The 23,158-nt window shown below is 32.8% G+C and overlaps 1 protein-coding gene across 1 annotated transcript in view; it reads right to left on the bottom strand.

Moving 5' to 3' along the window:
- LOC114328096 (uncharacterized) overlaps nucleotides 1-16,136 on the bottom strand; it is a 77,503-nt gene extending 61,367 nt beyond the window's left edge. The window contains exon 1 of the mRNA XM_050645740.1: nucleotides 15,564-16,136. Coding sequence (XP_050501697.1) covers nucleotides 15,564-15,933 — 370 coding nt within the window. The 5' untranslated portion in view covers nucleotides 15,934-16,136. The remainder of the gene's footprint in view (nucleotides 1-15,563) is intronic.
- Nucleotides 16,137-23,158: the final 7,022 nt, after the last annotated feature.

The following is a 23,158-nucleotide window of genomic DNA, read 5'->3' on the forward strand; positions in this document are numbered from 1 at the left end:
GTCTAATTACCGATCCCGTCCTATGAGTTAGTAAAGAAATCTATATTATATTCCGCAAAAAACTATACAACCATCTCCCTTTACAACTCACATCTACAACAATTTTCCCCAAATTCCGTAAAATGACAAAAGCTCATCTACCTAAAAGACCATATTATTCAGTAGAACAGTTTGACTAACTAAGAAATTACAGTAATGTACAAGTAACCAAACTTATCTAGTATATTTGGGTGTCACATACAGCAGCTTAAACTTATTTGTATTTTATTTTGTTGTATGTTCACTTTGCAATTTATATTAATTTTGCAATAAATATATCGGTTTTGTTTTTTCCTTTACTTTATTAACTTGTATTTTTTATATTGACTATTTATCAAATTTCAGAAAATTGTATTTGTTATTGTTATTATTTGTTATTATTTTTTATTCTGACTTTATGTTAAGCTTTGTCCATAAAATTTTTATAATTTTCAGTGGCAATAAAGCATATTTCTATTCTATTCTATTGTGTTTTTCAGGTAGATATTGTGGATCGTTTTAATTATTCCTAGAGGTATACAAGGTCTCTTGCGTACAATAAATGGATAACGTTCTTTACTTTGACCCTGTCGAATGCCTTCTTAAGGTCTACGAAACATAAATCTCAATATACATATACCATCGGTGCATGATCATCCCGATCTAAAACCTTGTTATTCTTCCGCTAATGTTATAATTTTATTCCGTGTGTTTGCTATTACTTTGGTCGTTAATTTAAAGGCCAAACCGATAGTTAATTTAAGTGTTGTGTTTAATAAATTAATTCCTCTGTAACTCTCCGGGTCCGATTTTTCTCCCTTTTTGAAGAGAGGTATTCGGATGCTTGTTCTCCACTCTTGTGGTATTCTGTTTTGTTCTATTATTTTTTGGATTAGTTTTAATAGTTGTTTGGTCAGACTTTGTCCTCCGTACTTTAGGAGTTAATTCGATATTCTGTCCTCTCCTGGTGATTTTCTATTTTTTTAATTTCCTTAATGCTTCCGTTACCTCTGCTTCTTTAATGTTTATTTCTTCGTTTGTTGTCACTTCAGGTGTTGGTGGTTCGTTATCGTTATCTTTAGCAAACAGAGATCGAAAATAGTCTGTCCAAGTTTTCTTCTGAATGTGTTTAGTTTTCATTAGTTCGTTCATCTCTTTTCTTTGTCATCTGGTCATTCTCCATATTTCCTTTTGTATTCCGTAGAAGTCGTCTTCCATCTGTTTTGAGAAGCTCTCCCAGTGTTCCTTTTTATTTGTCTGACTAAAGTGTTCTTTCGTTTCTAATTCGTTTATAGTGGTTGTATGCCTGTTGTGTTTGTTGCGTTCTGTATTGTAAAAACGCTTTCTTCTTTTCTTTACATTTTATCTTTCATTCCTCTCGAAACCATGGGGTTTTATTTTTTGATATATTGGTATTCGTTACTTTCCTCTCTCCAAGTGATTCTGATGCTGCGTTAATTATGTTACTTTTGAGTTTTTCTCAGCTTTCCTCGATGTTATCGTTTTCTAATATTCCATTCTCAGCAATCTTCTCTGATATTCTTTTTCTGTATAAGTATTCCGTGGATTCCGTATTTAGTCCTTCGTCTGCTAGGATTTTTGTTTGTATTTTTTTGTATTTCATGATGATTCTAATTTTACATAATACTAGGCTGTGACCACTACTTACATATGCTGAGTTGAGGCATCTTAAGTCGTTTATTTTTGATGGATGTATATCCCTACGTTACGTACGTTTATTAATGAAAGCTGGAACCCTAGTACAGAAATAAAAATTAGAATTGCCAAAGCAAGAACAAGTTTTATAAAATTTAAGAAAATCCTGTGCAGTCACGATCTCAATCAGGAACTTCGCATAATAATGGTTCGATGTAATATATTACCAGTACTACTTTACGGGGTTGAATCATAGACCCTGACAGAATCACTTTTAAAAAACCTATAAGCCTTTGAGATGTCTACCGCCGTATTCTGAAGACCAGTTGGGTAGAAAGAGTCACAAACGAAAGGGTTTTGCAACGTTTGAATAAAAGTTGTGAAGTAGTGAACACGGTTAAAAGGCGTAAATTGGAATACTTTGGTCATATATTGCGTCACCCTGAAAAATATGACATATTTAACCTTGTCATGCAAGGTAAGATAATGGGAAAAAGAAGTGTAGGCCGCCGTACAACTTCTTGGCTTAAAAACCTAGGCCAATGGTTTGGGAAAACTAGCACTGAACTATTCCGTGCGGCTGTAAATAAGACAATGATTGTCAATATGCTGGGCAACATAAGAGCCAACGATCGACAAGCGGTCTCGGCACCTTAAGAAGAAGAAAGTATATCTCTGTTAGTTACAACATAATCTATCATAGATCTTTGTTCGCGGGTCTTATTGAATGAATATTTTTGTTGGTTTTGTGGTCAAAAAAGGTATTGTTAATTCGAAGTTCGTTATTCGTGCAGAAGTTTATCATCAGTTCACCAGTTCGTTTTTAACATTCTCATTATGTTTTTTTTTAATTCCGGGTATTACTTGGTTGCCTATTCGACCGTTAAAATCCCCTAGTATTATCAACTTTTCTCTAACTTGTTGCAACTGATCATAAAATCTTGAAATTGAATGAATTAACTTCAATTTAGGTACTTGGCCTCCTGAAAATTTTTAATTTATGGTAGGGGAGCCCAAGCGTGATTTTTGCAGTTACTTGAGCGCGTCAGATTATTACATGGGGAGAAACCTTGTACCCGGGAAATGTACCTCTACCATATATTGGCTCTTAATGCAGAGGAGTTTGTTAAGGGGGGTCGGAAAAAAAATCTAACCTTAGAAAAACTCGAAATCGTCAGATTAAGATAAGGTAAGTTAAGTACCGCGTGTCCCAATAAGAATGGCTCTCGGCCATATCTCAGGAATCGCTTATAGTACAACTTTGAGAAAAAAATATTTATAACAAAAGTTGCCTCGCGAAAAGCATGGAAATTATTTTCGTAATTGTAGGTTCACCGCTAGAGGGAGTAATTGAATATCAAAAATTAAAAAAATCAAAATTTTACAAAATTTGCCTAATGAAAGGCATTGGAGATCCGATCATCGTAATCTTCATAAATTCTGCGCATATTTGATTTCACTAGTTTAAGTCTACCTTTGCAAATAAGAGGTGGGGGTGAGTGGAAACCTTGTTATGAGAAAATGACTGTAAGTCCGGTTCTGCTAAATCGAATTTTGCAAACTTGGTCTTGTTGAAAACAGCTCTTTTTCTTCAATGTAAGAGTTATAATTAAGAAACAGCCTATTAAGTAATATGCCAGCTAGGAGGCGTTATTTAATTATTTTCAGAAATCTAGTTTTCTTTGGAAAATATTAAATAAAAGTATGCATTTTTCATCGTGTATTACAAAATTAGATCAAATTAGCAACAGAATAGCGAAAACCGCATGTCGATACCTTTTTTGTATCTCGAGATATCTTAACAAACGTGTAAATTTGAAACATAACTGTTAAATACTGTCACCGGTAAACGAAGTTAAGGAAAGCTAGTGTATTGTGGAAAAAACAAAGAAATATTTTTTAGATGTCAACGTGTATTAGAGGCGCCCAGAGCAACAGTGGCCTAACCCACATCCCACAATTTTACCAAAATGCTTTTATTACATTAAAGTTATACATTACTTAAATATTTTCATATGCAGAGTGGCTCAAACAACCATTGTTTGAGCTACTCTGCGTCTGAAAATACTTAAATAGGGAATACGTTTAATGTAATAAAAGTGTTTAGGTAAAATTGTGAGATGTGGGTTAGGCCACTGTTGCTCTGAGCGCCTTAATTTAAACAAAAATAGGACAAACAACACTATAAAATATAACTAGGTACTTAGTGACGACTTGAATGTTCAAATCATGGCCCATAATTTTCGATGCAAGTATTTAGTCTTTAAGTGTATATTGAACTTAATTTCTGTTCTAGCAATGCTCTGCATGGCGTTTCCTACGCCCTGGATCATGTTTTCTTGATTAGTGGGCCTAGCGGCAAAAACAAGGTGTTTAATCCGCCCCCATAAATAAAAGTCTAAAACGGTTAAATCTGGTGATCTGGCTAGCCAAAAAATAGGCTTCTACGTTCTATCCATATATCAGAGAATGACTCATCTAAAAAATCTCTTACTACTCTGGAAAAATGCGCGGGACAATGACAACCATCGTGCTGAAACAACATGGACCTACGAACTGTTAGCGGTACATCTTCCAGAAGAAGAGGCAATTCATTCCTCAAAAAAATTAGATAGCGTTCTTCAGTAACAGCATTATCGAAAAGAAGGGGTCCAATTATCTGACTATCACCAGATTTAACTGTTTGGTGTGGCGACGGTTTGGTATTTCACTTTTATTTACGTATGGGGACGGATTAAAGACCTTGTTTTCGCAGCTAGGCCTACCCAAGAAAAATTGATCCAGAGAATACGAAACCCCATTCAAAGCATTTCGAGAGCAGAAATTAATAATAACGGTTAGGTTTAAAATTTACACGTTTCTTAAGATATCTCGAGATAGAAAAAAGGTATCGACATTTGATCTAATTTTGTAATACAGGATTAAAAATGCATACTTGTATTTAATATTTTCCAAAGAAAACTAGATTTCTGAAAATAATTAAATAACGCCTCCTAGCTGGCATATTACGTAATAGGCTGTTTCGAAATTATAACTCTTACATTGACGAAAAAGAGCTGTTTTCAACAAGACCTAGTTTGCAAAATTCGATTTAGCAGAACCGGACTTACAGCCATTTTTCATAACAAGGTTCCCACTCACCCCACCTCTTATTTGCAAAGGTAGACTTTAATTTGTGAAATCAAATATGCGCAGAATTTTATGAAGAATACGTTGATCGGATTTCCAGTGCCCTTTCACTAGGCAAATTTTGTAAAAATTTGATTTTTTAATTTTTGATATTCAATATTCTGTTCAATTTTGATATTCTCTCTAGCGGTGAACCTACAATTATGAAAATAATTTCCAGGCTTTTCCCGAGGCAACTTTTTTTATAAATATTTTCTTCTCAAGGCTGTACTATAAACGGTTCCTGAGATGTGGCCGATAGCCATTCTTATTGGGACACCCGGTACATGCAAAACAGTGTAGTTTCAAAAATCTAACGATTTGAGCGTAAGGAAATTGGTGGGTCCCAATGTTCCTCAAGAAAAAAAGCGAATATTTCGCGAAGTGAATGACAGATCGAAAAACTAAGAAATACGTGCTCAATATTTTTCAAAAAGCTATCGAATGATACCAAACACGACTTCCCACGGAGAGGGGTGGGGGGTAAATTTAAAATTTTAAATACGAATCCCGCGATATTTCGCCAAATGAACATCAAATCGAAAAACTGAAAAATACACTTATTCAGTATTTTTGGAAAATCTATCGAATGGCACCAAACACGACCCCCCACTGAGGTGGGGTGGGGGTTACTTTAAAGTCTTAAATGGGAGCCCCCATTCTTTATTGGAGATTTGGATTTATTACGTAAAAATAAGTAACTCTTATTCGAGTCATTTTTTTCTAATTATGGATAGATGGAGCTATAATCTAAAAAAACGATTGTTGGAAATGGAAAATTAAATTAAAAATGGAAAGTCCCCACTAAAATGGAAAACTTTACTTAACTATTTTGGATTTAGGACCTACTTTTCACAGGTCCCCATAACGCTCGAGTGACTGCACATTTAGCATACTTTGCTCCCCTACCATTACATACGAGATTTCAAGTATCGAAAATGCGTATCTTTGCATTTTTCAGATTTTAATCACTGATAACTCGAAAACTATCAACTTTTGAGAAATATGACAAGAGACCTATTTTTTTTACAATTACCCAGAAAAGGCAGAAAGGTAATTTTGAATTTGTTTAAAAAAATTTTAAAAAAGTTAAAAAGTTAAAAAGCAACACATCAACCCAGCAACCCAGCAACACAGCAACACAGCAACACAGTAATATTTTAAAAGTTAAGAATTTATATTGTGAATGTTAATGACTCTTTCTTCAAATTCAGTTATTGAAACTCAGAAATTTAAAATAAATAATCATAGTACAAAATGGTAATCAACAGGTTATCTTTTCTACATTAGTTTCAACGCAAGCTGTTTGTTGCAAACTTATTACATAAATCTAAAATCTATTTCAATTAAATGCACAGCTGAAAAGTACTCCCACTTACATCTACTCATAGTAGTAATATCTGCCGTGCCGAAATAGTTATTTTTCTACAACCACTATTCAAAGTGCACTTTTCTGCACGGTTTTATGTTAGCAAACTTGATATTTTCTCACAATATAAGATATTTGACATTAGTGTGCAGAAAAGTGACGTTTCTGTGCCGCAAAGTGACATTTCTGTGCCGCAAAGTTCTTTTCTGCACAGTTGACTACCTCATTCTGAGTAACGTTATATTCTGTTTACATCCGTGGACTACCGCATTCTGAGTAACGTTATATTCTGTTTACATCCGTGGTTAAACTTTAGACAAATATATAACCTATAAGACAATTATTATATTTAACTATAGCATAGAAACTAAATTATGGATGTTACAACTGTTTTATTTTACAATTTTATTCTTATTAAACATTTTATAATTATCAAATAACCAATAAGGATTTAGCAACCTGTGCAAGAGACGTCGAATGAAGTAGGTTTTGTGTAAATCCGTGACTGCATAAGTATAATGTCAATAATGTGTAATAATTGTTTAAATTTAAACAAATTAAGGCAGTGCATTAATTTTTTAACTGATTTCTGTGCAATTTATTTAGGTATAAGGAATTTAAATTGATTAGTAGGTATTAATTAAATACAGTTTAAAATTTATCACATAGGTACATGGGCACATTATAATTAATCGTCGTTTGGAAATTGTGATTTTTATTTTTAGGAAAAACTGTGCTTGTAGAAAAAGTATAGTGTGAAACACGTGCAGAAAGGTAATTTCTCACTCGTTTGAATTGCGGCACTCGCTTGCGCTCGTACCGCAACTTTTCAAACTCGTGAGAAATTAGTACCTTTCTGCACTTGTTGCACAATATACTATTTCCTAACAAGTGCAGAAAGTCATACTTTTCCGCACGCGACTCCAGTTTGCCGAACGACGCGAAGCGGGAGTTCAGCAAGCAGTCGAGTGCGGAAAAGAGACTTTCTGCAAGCGTTAGCAACAATATTTTTTCTACGAGTCTTTAAAAAATGACCAAATCTTAATCTTAATCAATTAATTTAATTAATATAAAAATACATATACAAATTAATTCTTTGACAAGGTTGTCAAAACCAAAGTTTCAGCATAATTGGTTAGCATGACGACGATCTTGGTTTCCATGACGACGATTCAAAACTATTGTTATTGTCTACTGATTAGACTTTCAAATATTATGTCAAAATTATTTTATTTCATCGAATTCTCGCGTTAATTTCATTAAAACATGAACACAATAAGATATATTTGAAATAAATTAGTAAATAATATCTAAATATTAGTTTATTGCATGTATTATAATTACTTTAAGGCCATATTAACATATCTAAATTAACACGCGTGCGGAAAAGTAAAACGCGTGCGGAAAAGTAACACGCGTGCGGAAAAGTAAAACTTTCTAAACTAAAACGCGTGCGCGAAAGCAGACATTTTTGCACACTCGTAGAAAAAAATTTTAGTAGAATTTTAGTATGGTATAACTAAACCCAAACCCAGACATCCAATGTGAAAGTTTTCCTCCAACACCAAATTGTTCTATATGGTCCACATAATGTACAGAAAATAGTCACACCATTTTGGGTTGGGAGAAATTGGTAAATTCGTAGTTTTTTAAGTTTTTTCGTAAATATTTCTAAAACTATACGATTTAGCATAAACAACGTTCTATACAAAAATGTTCTACATTAAATTTGAAATAAAAAAGATCCCATGCATAATCCTTCTAAAATGAACGGTTTCAAAGTTACGGAGGTAGTATAATATAATTGGTCCAAAAAAAGGCCTAAACTAAACATCCAAAGTAAAAGTAGTTTTTTAAGTTTTTCGTCAATATTTCTAAAACTATGCTTTAGCGTAAACCATTTTCTATACAAAAATGTTCTACATAAAATTTAAAACACAAAAAGTCCTATACATAATTGTTTTAGAATCAACGGTTCCAGAGTTACGGGTGAAAAGTGGAGGTATTCGATACTTTTTAAATTTATTGGGCAATTTCCTACTGATTTTCTTTAACAGGATTGGGTTTTATAAATCAAATTTGCTATTTCAGTGGCCGGTGGTATGTTAGTGATAAGCCATTGAAGAAACGTCAACCTCACCACCCAAAATCATCAATAATTGCCCAAAAAATATAAAAAGTATCGAAAACCTCCAATTTTCACCCTTCGTAACTCTGGAACCGTTGATTTTATAACAATTATGTATAGGACCTTTTTTGTTTTGAATTTTATGTAGAACATTTTTGTATTGGGACCGTGCAAGTTCGGCAAAGCGACCTCTATTTCACGCTCTGTACTTTTATTCGCACTTTTAATTATATTGGCCAATTATATTAGTTCTGGTTTCTGGATAATTGTCAAGGCCATAGTCCAAAAAAATAATAAGAAGAAAAAATAAGTTGCAGGTTATGTTATGCAAACGTAAACAATTGTATGTAGTAAATAAAATTAGTTATTAAAATGCAGTACTGCAAGCAAAATACAATTAATTAAATTTACCTTTATTTAATAATTGCATCTCATATCAATATTGTGGAGCAATATATAATTTTTCTGCTTCAATGACAGAAAGTATGAAATATACGTCAATTTGATAATTTCAATTGACAATATGAATTATTTAAGATAGTTGCAATATTTCTCCGCGACTCGCGCACGATTGTTTCTCGTTTCCCTTCCAAGTACTTGCACACCGCGAAAAGAAAATTGTTTACGGTAAAGCATAGTTTTAGAAATATTGACGAAAAACGTAAAAAAACTACTAATTTACTGAATTCTCCCCCATCTCCCCCCCAAACCGACGCTCAAAATGGTGTAACTTTTTACTGAACAATATGTGGACCATATAGAACAATTTGGTGGTGAAGGAAAACTTTTACTTTGGATGTTTAGGTTAGGCTTTTTCTTGGACCAATTATACTATACTACCTCCATAACTTTGAAACCGTTCATTTTAGAAGGATTATGCATTGCGCATTTTTTTATTTCAAATTTAATGTAGAACATTTTTGTACAGAAGGTTGTTCATGCTAAATCGTATAGTTTTAGAAATATTTACGAAAAACGTAAAAAACTACGAATTTACCGATTTCTCCCCCCTCTCCCCCCAAACCCGACGCTCAAAATGGTGTGACTTTTTTCTGAACATTATGTGGACCATATAGAACAATTTGGTGTTGGAGGAGAACTTTCACTTTGGATGTCTGGGTTATGCCATCTTTTGGATCAATCTTATAATACTATTTATAAAAAAGTCAGTTTTAGTTATTAGTTATTAATAGGCCATTGATTAAGTATTTTAGAAAGGAACTATAACGTTAACGGTGTTTTATTGTTTCATATAACCAATGGACCTCTAAGTATGAAAAAACCGCGGAGTGCTACCATTTAAAGGGGTGCGTTTGTGAGAAAGGGGTGAATTAGTCCCTAGGCACAGGGCGATTTAGGGTGAGTTCTATGCACTTTTGGTACAAACATGTCTACAGGAAAATTGTTCCAGGTAAATTTACTATCAAAATATCTTCTTTTAAAATGAAAAATATTTTTTTTACAAAAATATATTCAATAGAAAAGCAAGAAAAAAACACGAAAGATAGCAATTTTGTTTTTTGCCCCATAACTTTTTTCCACGGGAATATAGGTATAGGCATTGCTTCACAAAAAAAAACTTTAATCCTTCTTATTTAAAATGATGTCTAGTAGAAGTTTCTGTGATGTATAGTTTCCAAAATACGATTTTTCAAAATTTGTCACTCACAGCGATTCTGGGCCATTTTCCTTGTTACTTCGCAAACATTGTTCGGTAACTTTTTTCTACGCAGCTTTAGGTATATGCAATTTTACATTTAATAGGAAGAAAAGTCAATTACCTTTAAAATGGTATATTATGTCTATTGTAGAAGGCTGTACGACTATTTGTAAGCAAGATATATTTTTTCAAAATTTTATACTTTTAATGATTTTTTGTATAATTTACGATTATTTTTAAATCTCTCATTATAACTTTTTTTGTTGCATATTTAGGTATATACATTGTGCAAAAAAAGAAAGCTTATTTTCTTTACTTTAAAATGGCGTATTGCAAAAAATTCTAGGAAAATTTTCAAACAAGATTTGCTTTTTCAAAGTGTGACATATACACATGCATTACGTCCCACTAGATGGGAAAAACTTTGTAGAAAAAAATTATTCTTTATAAAATGCTTTGCATAGTCAAAAACTTAAGATGCAATCATCAGATATAAAATTTTTATCAATAGTGTACGAGGTAGGTATGCTAAAAAATATGAATTTCGCTCAAGAGTAAAGTACCTTTATATTTCACAATATCGAAAAGTGTTATTAAGAAAAGTTATTTGGAATTAAAAATTATGTTACAATATGCATTTATATCTAATTAAAAAAATAAAAAAAATTTCCTCAAATTACGGATACCCTTGGATATCCTACGGATATCTTGTTTAAAAATAGTCCTAGAATTTCTTACAATACACCATTTTAAAGTAAAGAAAATACCCTTTTCTATGGATGCTATACAATGTGCAACTTCTCTCACTACTTACATAAATTCAAAACGAACAATTTCGCAGTTTACAATTTTAAATAAATGAAAGTATATAAATATTAAGAATATTAAATACCTACATATGTATGTAATATGTATTTTATTTCAATTTTGGCATATAATCTACATAACAGCACCTAAATTATTTAATTTTGAAGATTGAACTCTTGACAAAAACGTATCCATAGAAAAAGTACAGTGTACAACACGTGAGAAAACGACATACTTCTCCCTCGCTTGATTTGCGGCACTCGCCTCGTACCTCGGCTCGTACCAACAAACTTCTGCGCTCGTGAGAAATATGTCTTTTTTCTCTCTTGTTGTACAATATACTATTTTTTATTCCACAATGTATATGTTACAGTTCAAGTTGATTATCCAGTTGGAGTTGACTTTTCCTAGTTCGAGTCGACTCAAATGGCTGGTTTTAGTAAAAGTTGATTATAAATATAAAATGAAGATTTTTATTCAACATTTACTAGTAAAAGTAGATTCCAACTAGTTAAAGTATACTCTTCCCAATGCCATTTAGTAAAAGTTGATTCACACAAACAACCGATTATAGAAATTAAATGTTACTGTATATTATGTTCAAATAGTGATATTTATAGTCCAGGCTATATCGTCGCCCCCGTTAGGTACATTATTCCAGTTCGATTTTTTTGCACAAACTTACTCAAAAAGAGGTCCTTATAACGAATCCACAGGATGCCAGGTGGTACCGCAATCGAAAAATTGTTTAAACAATTTTTTTTTAAACAAATTCACAAAAAATATCACTTCGGACATTTTTTTACATCATTAATTTGGGTCATTCGGAGCAAAAGAGGTCTTTTGTGATTTTTCTGTAAAATTTATTGTTCTCGAGTTATACGCGATTTTGAATTTTAAAAATACGAAAATGACCATTTTTAAGGCTTAATAACTCAGTTAAAAATTATTATTATGAAAGTTAGAAAGTCACCAAGTCAAATTTTAACGACCCCCCTAACAAGGTACTTAAGAAATATTTTTCATTATTGTATTACTAAGCTGTTATTTTTAATTATTAACAATGAGCGCTAGGAGCGTATTGAGGCGGCTGTCAATGTGAGTGCGACTGAGATGCACCATTGGACGGTCGGAATGGAGGATCTTACTCGCACTCACATTGACGGCCGCCTCAATACGCTTTTAGCGCTCATTGTTGATAATTAAAAATAACAGTTTAGTAATAAAATAATGACAAAAATTTCTTCAGGATCTTGTGGGGGCTTTAAACTTTGATTAGGTGACTTTCTGACTTTTATAATAGTAGTTTTTAATCGAGTTATTAAGCCTTAAAAATGGTCATTTCGCATTTTTCAAATTTTAAATCGCGTATAACTCGAAAACTATCAATTTTAGAGAAAAATCACAAGAGACCTTTTTTGCTCCGAATATCAATAATAATCTAAAAAAATTTGTCCAGAGTGAAATACTTAGTTATTTATAAACCAGTTTGTGAAGCATGCTTTTTGCGCACGCACGCGATGTTTAGAACACGAGCGGCCCGAGTGCTATACATCGGCTAAGTGCGCAAAAAGTACTGTACTACGCACAGTTTCATACAATATTTTATCTACCAAAAAACAAATAAAAAACTGCAACTCTTCGTCACTGGAATACATTCCTATTTTACAATTTTTTAGAACTTTGACATTTAAAAATTCAAACTTCTGTCAAACCACAAAACTGTCAAAACTTTTTTTGTAATTTATTGCTCATATGTCATCACCATGACAAGGCGAAAGTTAAGGATATTTGATTATATGAAAGTGTGCTAAAAAAGAGTGCGAAAAATAAATCCCATTTAAAATACATTATTACTTCAGGCACACTTTAATTTAAACCCATCATGTACTGCTATCTATAATTACAATTTTCACACAATAAAAACTTATACATAATATGAGGTAGAGTAGATAAGAATTATTTCTGTGAATTTGGTTAACAAAAATTGGTTAAACAATTTTTCGACCTCGGTACCGCCTGACACTGTGTATTTGTTATAAGAATTTATTTGTTTGAGTAAGTTTGTGCAAAAAAATCGAATCAGAATAATTTACCTAACAGGGGCGACGTTATAGCCTGGACTAATAAGTAGTTGAAACGGTCAAAACAAAGAGACGCACACTCATCAAAAATGCACGTGAGATTATACTCGTATAAATTGTATAATCTACTTTTACTAACAAGCGTTAGGAAAAGTCAACTTCAACCAGTAAAAGTTGATTTAAATTTTTCAAATCAACTTTTACTGCTCGTTTCAGTTTGAGTTGACTCGAACTAGGAAAAGTCAACTCTAACTGAGAATCAACTTGAACTGTAACATATATACTTATGTAAATGTACAATAAAAAAAGTCATAATGAGAAATTAAAAAAATAATAAAAAATATCAAAAATCATTAAAACTATAAAACCTTGAAAAAGCAAAGCTTGCTTAAAAATAGTCGTACAACCTTACACAAGAGACCATTTTAAAGGTAAATGACTTCTCTTTTTACTAAATATACCATTGCATATTACCTAGAAATGCGTAGAAAAAAGTTACAGAACAATGTTTGCGAAATAATGGGGAAAATGGCCCAAAAATGCCGTGAGCGGCGATCTTTGAAAAATCTTATTTCGGAAACTATAAATCCTCGAGACTTCTACTAAACGTTATTTTAAAGAGAAATAATGGAAGTAATTTTTCTCTGAAGCAGTGGCTATACCTATATCCCTGTGAAAAAAAGTTATGGGACAAAAAACAAAATTGTTTCCTTTCGTGTTTTTTCTTGCTTGTCTTTAGGATATATTTTTGTAAAAAAAAATCTTTGACTTTAAAATGTGATATTTCGATAGTAAATCTAACCTGAAACAATTTTCGTGTAGACATGTTTGTACCAAAAGTGCATAGAACTCACCCTAATTCACCCTGTGCCTAGGGACTAATTCACCGCTTTCTCAAAAACGCACCTATTTAAATGGTAGCGGTTTTTTCAAATTTAGATGTCCACTGACCATAAGAGATAATAAAATCCCGTTAAAGTTGTAGTTCCTTCTAGCTAGGGTTACCATAATTTATTAGGGCCAAATTAGGAGAGGTGTGGTCCAAGGGGTTGTAGAAAATGTAAATTGTAAATTTTACTATGTTGCTACCTCTGCCTTTACATAAATATATGCGAAATGCATATGGTACAATTAAAAATACCTATAGCTGTTTCGCTACAATATGCAACTAACATCGAAAATCTCTGCCAGTTTAAAATACATAATATGTTTTACACCTATGTTTTAACGTACTTTACACCTAGAAAATAATTTACTTTAGACAAACTTAACTAGGTGCTAAGCAGAATGAAATTTCCCACCGTTGGGCCCAGAGTTTTCCATTTTTTTTTTTAGTAAAAAAAAGTCCGGACATTTCGCATATCCGGACGCCAATCCGGACATGTCTGTCAAATCCGGACTGTCCGGACGAAATCCGGACGTATGGTAACCCTACTTCTAGCTCTCTTATTTTGAACATAATCAATAGCCCATAATTATAGTTTGGACCAAATTATATCGGACACCCCTTGTTTTTTTTATAATTTTTGACTAAATTACATATAGGTCTGGATCCCGCGTATGAAAAAAAAGTTGATTAATAGCAAGCTGAAAATTTGTTAATAGTTTAAGGGTGTCTAGTCGGATAAACTTTGATATATGGGAACACTGGAACAGGGGCAGTTTTAATGTGGAACAGGTTAAAAATTTGGAACGGTCAGACCACGAAAACGGCACATTTATTTTGTCCGACAGAATAGACTTAAACTCTCCGAACAGAGATTAAACTCTCATGCAAAAATCAGACTGCTATTTATCACCTGTCATTTGACATATTCTACATGTTCCACTCATTAAAACGCCCATTTGATGATAAATAGCAGTCTGATTTTTGCATGAGAGTTTAATCTCTGTTCGGAGAGTTTAAGTCTGTTCTGTCGGACAAAATAAATGTGCCGTTTTCGTGGTATGATCGTTCCAAATTTTTAACCTGTTCCACAATCAAAACTGCCCCTGTTCCAGTGTTCCCATATATCAAAGTTTATCCGACTAGACACCCTTAAGCTATTAACAAATTTTCAGCTTGCTATTAATCAACTTTTTTTTCATACGCGGGATCCAGACCTAATATCGAACAATTTTTATCCATTAAACCGATCGGTTAAGGTCGTTATTATATTATCGGATCCTCACTATTACGTGTATTCAAATATTTTCACTATTTAAGTACTTTTATTTCCAATTTTATGAAAACTCACAGTTTTACAGGAACTCCTCAATGGTGTTATGATATATTATAGAAAAGGACGTAGTCTAAATTGATTAGGTTGTTATTTTATGATAATTACAAAATCAACAGAACGACTGGATTATTCTTGAAACTTAAAAAAATTTAATTGGAAAAGTCCTTTTATACATGTGAAATATATGAATGAATACGCCCAAATCGGCTCTCCAAATATTTGTAATATTGACCAAATCTTCCCACGATACTCCCACGCTAAGATATTCACCCTTTTGATTATTGGTTCCCGACGAAAACGAGCTAGTCCCACACTGCCAGACACGTGAACATTTGACGTATGACCTTTCGAAATATTCGTCTTTACATGTAGGCACACCTTGAACCCCAACCTTTTTGAAACAATTATTCAAATTTAAAATAATCAATTGTTTTACACTATAATATCTCACCTGAAAGTTCCTCTGGCATTTTCTCGTCTTCATAAAAGCTGAGACTCTGAGGTCGCGAATCTGTAAAATGGGAATGTCTGTTTATGTCTCTTCGCATTTCAGTCTCTATCAGAGATAAAATTTTTGAGTTGATCTGGCTTTCACCGTCCACGGAGATTTCCCTGCTTGGGGTATGCATGCTAATATTTTCGTTTTTGTCTTCGTATTTCGTGTAAGTCCTATTGGACTCTGTTTCCGGTAATTGGTAATCATTGTCACTGCTAGGATTAGAAATAGAAATCACCGATTTGTGAACCTGGGCGACGATCTGTTCCTTCATCTCTTCTTTCTGTTTACGTTTTTTCGCCCTGGGAGACAAAATGCCGTTCATTTTCCACTACACGACCGCGTATCGATTATTACACCATCGGACACTCGTTGTTTGTATTAAAAACGACGCGTCTGTTTTCACCAGCTTTATTACAAACATTATTTAGAACGACTTTACAATTAGTTACATTATTTAGACTTAATTTACTACAACTGTTGTGGCGCACAGGGTGGTCTGTCGCGGTTTGGAATTGAAGGGAGTGAGGGAACGATTTGTAGGGGTGCAGGGCATTCAACTGGTGTTTGTATTGCGCATGCATGAACTAGATTTCGTCGCATGGTTTTTTTTAATACAAAGAGATGTATACAGGGGGATGTTTTGATTAAGCATGTGACATATGATATCGAGATGGAGATGTTTATAAATATCTATGACGTCAGATGGTTTTGAAGTCCTTTGTATAGATAGATATCTATTTTTATTTTTATCCTGCCCTTTTATTCCTGCAGACTTTCAAGTTTTTTTTTGAATTGTGTTTTATTGATTATCATTTAAAAATATAAGGTTGATTTTATTATTAGCTATTTAAGAATCAAATACTTATACGTTTCATACGAAAATAATTTAGGACTTGATAATGAGTACTGGTTATTCGTTACTGAATTAGGTAATAATTAGGTAATATTTGCACGGTTTTTAGTTCTAAGATGTGTACAAATTAAGCGGAAAATTATATAGTATAGATCAGTGTTTTTCATTGTGTGGGTGGCGACCCCCAGTGGGGTCGCGAAGCCTTTCTCTATCAGTCTCTATGTTCTCTATGCAGTCTATTTCTATTTTTAGTTTTAATGCCTACCATTGAAGAAAATGTCAGTTCACACAAGTATGAAGTGGCGAATTGCACTAATAATTTAGGAGCTTCTCTTGTCAGCTCTGCTTATTGGTGTTTTATTTTTATCCAAAATACGTCGACACTTTGCGAATAAAATTCCATTTTAAGCATGCCATCAGCAGCTAAATCTAGAATGCATTCTTTCATTATTTTGTTGACACCAGTCAGATCTATTGATGTGTCCAATAAAGCGTTTAGAATCCATCTACGCCTATCGTCAGCTTCTTTAGAGTGCAACTCTAGAAAGTATGTCAAAAGTTGCTCTTGTAAATTATGCAAGCTCTGTTAGTCCAGACAGCCACCGCGCATCCGCTAGGAAAAATATTCTAATTCGGATTTTTTGCACAATCTTACTCAAAAAGGACTCCTTTTAACAAATTTGCATGTTGCCAGGACCAAAAGGTGGTCAAAAATTTTTTAAACGTTTTTTTTTGTTTTTTTCCTAAAATTATTTTTTTGCTTGGAAGAAAGTTTTTTTTAGGTTTTTTGGATCATTCCAAACAGAAAAGGTCCTTAGTGACTTTTCTCTAAAAATGATAGTTTTTGACATATAAGCGATTAAAAATTGAAAAATTTCGAAATCGGCCATTTTTAACCCTCAAAAACTATGTGAAAAATTGAAAATTTAAATGTTGCCAAAGTAGGTAGATACTCTTTAAACATCGATTTATAAAATCCCGAAGAGTTTTTTGCAATACACTATTCAAAACTCCTTGTTTTTTAAATTCTAATCACGCGTGCGCGACATCGTTGCATGTGTATACAGTATGGTGCAAATGAAAGGAATAAATTCGTTATTTCGTAAACCGGCGACTTTAAGGAAAAAACCCGAAACAGGTCGATTTTTATTCTTAAGTTATGATATTGTGGCATATATGGTATACTAGTGACGTCATCCGTCTGGGCGTGATGACGTAATCGATGGTTTTTTTTAAATGAGAATAGGGGTCGTGTGGTACCTCATTTGAAAGGTTCTTCAATTCTCTATTCAGTAGTGTAAACATTTATATAATTATTTATACAGGGTATCCAAAAAATTTTTATTAAATTAAATTATTTGACAAGAAAAGAAATAGAAGGACACCCAAAAATAAAAATCGACCTGTTTCGGGATCTTTCCTTAAAGTCGCCGGTTTACGAAATAACGAATTTATTCCTTTCATTTGCACCATACTGTCGATGGAAAATAGTGTCGCGCACGCTTGATTAGCAATTAAAAAACAAAGGAGTTTTGAATATTGTATTGCAAAAAACTCTTCGGGATTTCATCAATCGATGTTTAAAGAGTATCTACCTACTTTGGCAACATTTAGATTTTCAGTTTTTCACATAGTTTTTGAGGGTTAAAAGTGGCCGATTTCGCAATTTTTCAATTTTTAATCGCTTATATGTCAAAAACTATGATTTTTAGAGAAAAGTTACTAAAGACCTTTTCTGTTTGGAATGATCCAAAAAACTAAAAAAAAGCTTTTTTCCATACAAAAAAAATAATTTTAGGAAAAAAACAAAAAAAAAACGTTTAAAAAATTTTTGACCGCCTTTTGGTCCTGGCAACATGCAAATTTGTTAAAAGGAGTCCTTTTTGAGTAAGATTGTGCAAAAAATCCGAATTAGAATATTTTTCCTAGCGGATGCGCAGTGGCTTTCTGGACTATGTATAATGCAAGGAATGTGAGCCGATGGCCGATACTGTAAAACTTGGTCTGTTGCATTATCTTCGTCAATCTTCTGAACACATGGAAAAGACTCAAACATTTTGTTTTGTAGCGAGGTTGACCACAAACGAAGTTTTGCGGGAAATTCTTTTACTTTATCTTTAGCTGTTAAAATATGCTTTTCTCTTCCTTGAAGGTTCTAGTTCAAATTTTTAAGGTGGCTAAAAAGATCTGCCAAAATGCTAATTTCAAGAGCCAATAGGGTCAGAAAAACCGTAAGCATATTTAGATTTTGCATCTTGTAAGAACATTAACAATTCAGCTCTCAGTTCCAGAACTCTTGTCAATACCTTTCTTTTGGATAACCAACTGACCTCTGTGTGAAATTTTGATGAAGCGAGTAAATATCTTCACAAACGATTCTGAATAGCCGGGTTTGCAAAGCTTTACCTTTGATAGAATTTACAATTTTTATTACCTCCTTGAGCACGTTATTTATATCAGAAGGTACTACCTTAAAGCTTGTCGATGAAGAAAATAGTGTGTCTAAGATATGTTTGGCATTATCGATTTAATTTTGCAATGAGTCCACTATTTTTGCCATTCATAGCTTTAACCATCGCTACAAATAGCGATATATTTTTCCCAATAAATATTTTAGCAAGTGCTTTCTAAAAACATATTGTACAAACACTGGCCAGTAGTGTTTGCAGGAAATGCTTTGCAAAATAAGATTTCTCCCATGATATTGTCATCTGCTTCCAATCGCACAAATACTGCAAACTGTGCACAGTCGGAAACAATTGTAGATTCGTCAAACTGCAAAGCAAAATGTTTTCTGTTCTTTAATTTTTGGACCGCGTGAATAAAAAATAAATGTACCTACCAAAATACGAAAAAATTATTACCTAACACATGTAGCTTTTAATTAACCAGTTTTGATGGGAAATAGTTTTTTGAATTTTTTTATAAATTTAAAATAATGTTTTGAATAGTTTTTAATTAAACTATTTCTTTGGCCTTTTATGACACCAGGGGGTCGCCAGAATATTTTAACCTGTAAAGGGGTCGCCAAATAAAAAAGATTGAAAAACACTAGTATATACTGTAGACGATATTGTCTGTAATTATGCGCTTTTCTTGGTTTTAGGTGAAAAAGTAGACTAAAACTAAATTAACAAAATGTTATAAAGGAGAAACATATTTTTACAAACATTAAAAAATTATCAGTTATCAAAAATAGAATTTAAATTTCGTCATTAGAATCGGAATTTTTCATTTCACCATCGCATCTCTACGTCAACCAAACCCATGCAGAAAGTGTGAAGCACTACAACTATTTCGGCACCATAATAAATGAAGAATGGACCAACACATTACCCTCTTATCTATGGATCCCCACTCCCTTATCTATGGACCTACAACCAAGAGATAAGAGCTCTAATCGGAAAAGCTAGATCAACTTTAAACCGAACGGAGGCTTTTTCAAGAGCCGCGACCTCTCATTTAGTGTAAAAGTAAGAATGCTGCGATGCTACGTCTTTCTACTCTGTTCTTTTTTATGGTGTATCGTGGACGTTGAACTAAGATATGCAGAAAATTAAGAGTATTTTCTTATATCCCGAACGAGTCACAAATGAAGAGGTTTCAGAAGAATGACGAAGAACCGATATGTCCTGACCACCATCAAATCTCAAAAGTCACAGTACCTCTAAAACATCATGCGCACTGAATCCAGATATGCCCCCCTACAAGCCACCCTGTAAGGAAAAATATTTGGAAAGCGGGGCCCAGGAATAAGAAGAACATCCTGGTTGAAGAACCTCAGTACCTGTTTCAATACAACATTTGTGTTGTGCAGCTTTTTCGCGCTGCTGCCAACAAGATAAAGCTTGCCACGATGATCGTCAACATTCGTCACGGATATACACATCAAGAAGAAGATCGCACCTGTAATTCTTTATCAAAGTTCTTTACCATATTTTACGCTTACAATGGTTTTTAATGAAAAAACCACCATTCTCCCAAGGGCGTAGCTAGCCCCACAGGGGCCCCATATCAAAGTTTGTCGCGGGGCCCTTTTCCGAGACTGATTTGGGATAGTGCTAAAAAAATGTTCAACAAAAGAAGCGAAAACGCTTGAATTGAACAACATATTTAATAAATATATCTACAAAGTATACAAATTTAAATAATGAATGGGTTGCATGTGTGAGTCCATACTAATGGACGTTTAAAGAAAAGAGAGACGTTCTCACAAACAATTTATTTTACAACTGACGACCGGTTTCGCTGTCTACATTTTGCACAACATCTTCAGGTCCCGGTTAAAGTAAAATTAAATACTGCAAACAACAAAAAACCAGAGTTAGTTAATTGGTCTGGTTTAAATCAAAAGTTAATGATCAAGACAATATCAAAGTACATATTATATTTATGTATACACATAAATACCCACATGTACGTACGTATGGTGTGTAACCCTCATACTTACATACATGCACGCATTCATATGCATTGGTCACAAAAGTATGTCAAGTATAAGATATATACTTATCTACTTTCCGGTATAATGAAAGAATATAGTAGTATTCAATATCATACTTTTTCTCTGCATTTTGCTAAAGGGAGGGTTGGTAGAGGGATAGATTTGAATGTAATATATTCAAAGTATACAAATTTAAATAATGAATGGGTTGCATGTGTGAGTCCATACTAATGGACGTTTAAAGAAAAGAGAGACGTTCTCACAAACAATTTATTTTACAACTGACGACCGGTTTCGCTGTCTACACTTTGCACAACATCTTCAGGTCCCGGTTAAAGTAAAATTAAATACTGCAAACAACAAAAAACCAGAGTTAGTTAAGTGGTCTGGTTTAAATCAAAAGTTAATGATCAAGACAATATCAAAGTACATATTATATTTATGTATACACATAAATACCCATATGTACGTACGTATGGTGTGTAACCCTCATACTTACATACATGCACGCATTCATATGCATTGGTAACAAAAGTATGTCAAGTATAAGATATATACTTACTTTCCGGTATAATGAAAGAATATAGTAGTATTCAATATCATACTTTTTCTCTGCATTTTGCTAAAGGGAGGGTTGGTAGAGGGATAGATTTGAATGTAATATATTAACTAAACATTGGCAGGATCTTGAGGGGATTAGTAAGAAAACACGACATTAAACCGAGAAAAACGAAAAATTGTTAGTTGTTAGTTATATTATATAAAGTGATGTTATTTTTAATTAAATGTGTAGATTTTATTTATATAGGATTATTAGATGTTGTTCAGGATGTTCAAGAACTTATAGATGTAAAATTGGGTGTGTAATTCTTAGACAAGATTGGTCGGATATGCAATAGTTGTGATCTGATTGTGAAAATTTGTTTGGTTTATTTGAAAAATTGAAATTGAAAATTGAAATTGAAATTGAAATTTTTTTCAATACTGTATCAAAGTTACTCTTTTGTGGCGCGTTTTACTTCAAATTGAACAAATATTATAAAAAAATGTTTTAAAATAAAACTAGAATTTTGTTTTGCATCAAAATGAAAATACATTTTCCCGCCACGTAATATTCATATCAGATCTTTTGTAGCTGGAATATTGTATACGCCACTCATTTTTACGGCGTTTAGCGGTTTTTTTATCCTTGTATCAGGAGTTTTTCAAAGTTATTTATAAATTAAATGTATAAAGTTGAATGCAATGTTTCTCTATTACACGTTAAGCTTTATAAATGGTCGCCTTTGTCGCAGTATCTCACAAATGATCTACTGTCCATCGAATGTACAGGTCATATTTTGACCCCCGTGTAAACTGCTCTATTTACAGAATTAGAAAAAAATGTAAAGTATAAAAGTTATTCGATTTTTAAATGATGTTTTTTGGCACATATATCATACCAGTGACGTCATCCATCTGGGCGTGATGACGTAATCGACTATTTTTTTAAATGAGCTTAGGAGTTGTTTGCTAGCTCATTTGAAAGGTTATTCAATTCTCTATTCAGTCATATAAACATTAAGATAATTGTTTGTACACGGTGTCCAAAAAAACTTTTTTTTTATTAAATTAATTGACACAAAAAGAAGTATGTATGTAATTAATTTAATTCAAAATATCTTCTACTGCTCTTAGAAAACAGAAATAAAAGTTCATTTCGCAAATAAACATTACTTTTTGTTTAAATTCAATGTTCAAGGTGCCTCTTGGCAGTTTGTTTCGCAAATAAACATTACTTTTTGTTTAAATTCAATGTTCAAGGTGCCTCTTGGCAGTTTGAACATTGAGTTTAAGCAAAAAGTAATGTTTATTTGTGAAATGAACTTTCATTTCTGTTTTCTAACAGCAGTAGAAGATATTTTGAATTAAATAAATTACATACATCCTTCTTTATGTGTCAATTAATTTATTTCAAAAAAAATTATATGACTGAATACAGAATTGAATAACCTTTTAAATGAGCTAGTATGATATATGTCAAAAAATCATAATTTTTTCTAATTCTGTAAATAGAGCAGTTTATAGGGGGGTCAAAATATAGTGAATAACCCTGTACACTAGATTTTTTTTCTATTCGAAATACATTGAAAAAATATTGGGATGGCCGGTAAATGAACTCGGATTGCCGTTGCCAGATCAAATTAGCGTCGTAAGTACTACAACTACATAAACCATTTAGGGAATAATCGTTAATTGGATTATACTTTT

Source organism: Diabrotica virgifera, chromosome 3 (genome assembly GCF_917563875.1).
Source record: "Diabrotica virgifera virgifera chromosome 3, PGI_DIABVI_V3a".
NCBI classification, from domain to species: domain Eukaryota; kingdom Metazoa; phylum Arthropoda; class Insecta; order Coleoptera; family Chrysomelidae; genus Diabrotica; species Diabrotica virgifera.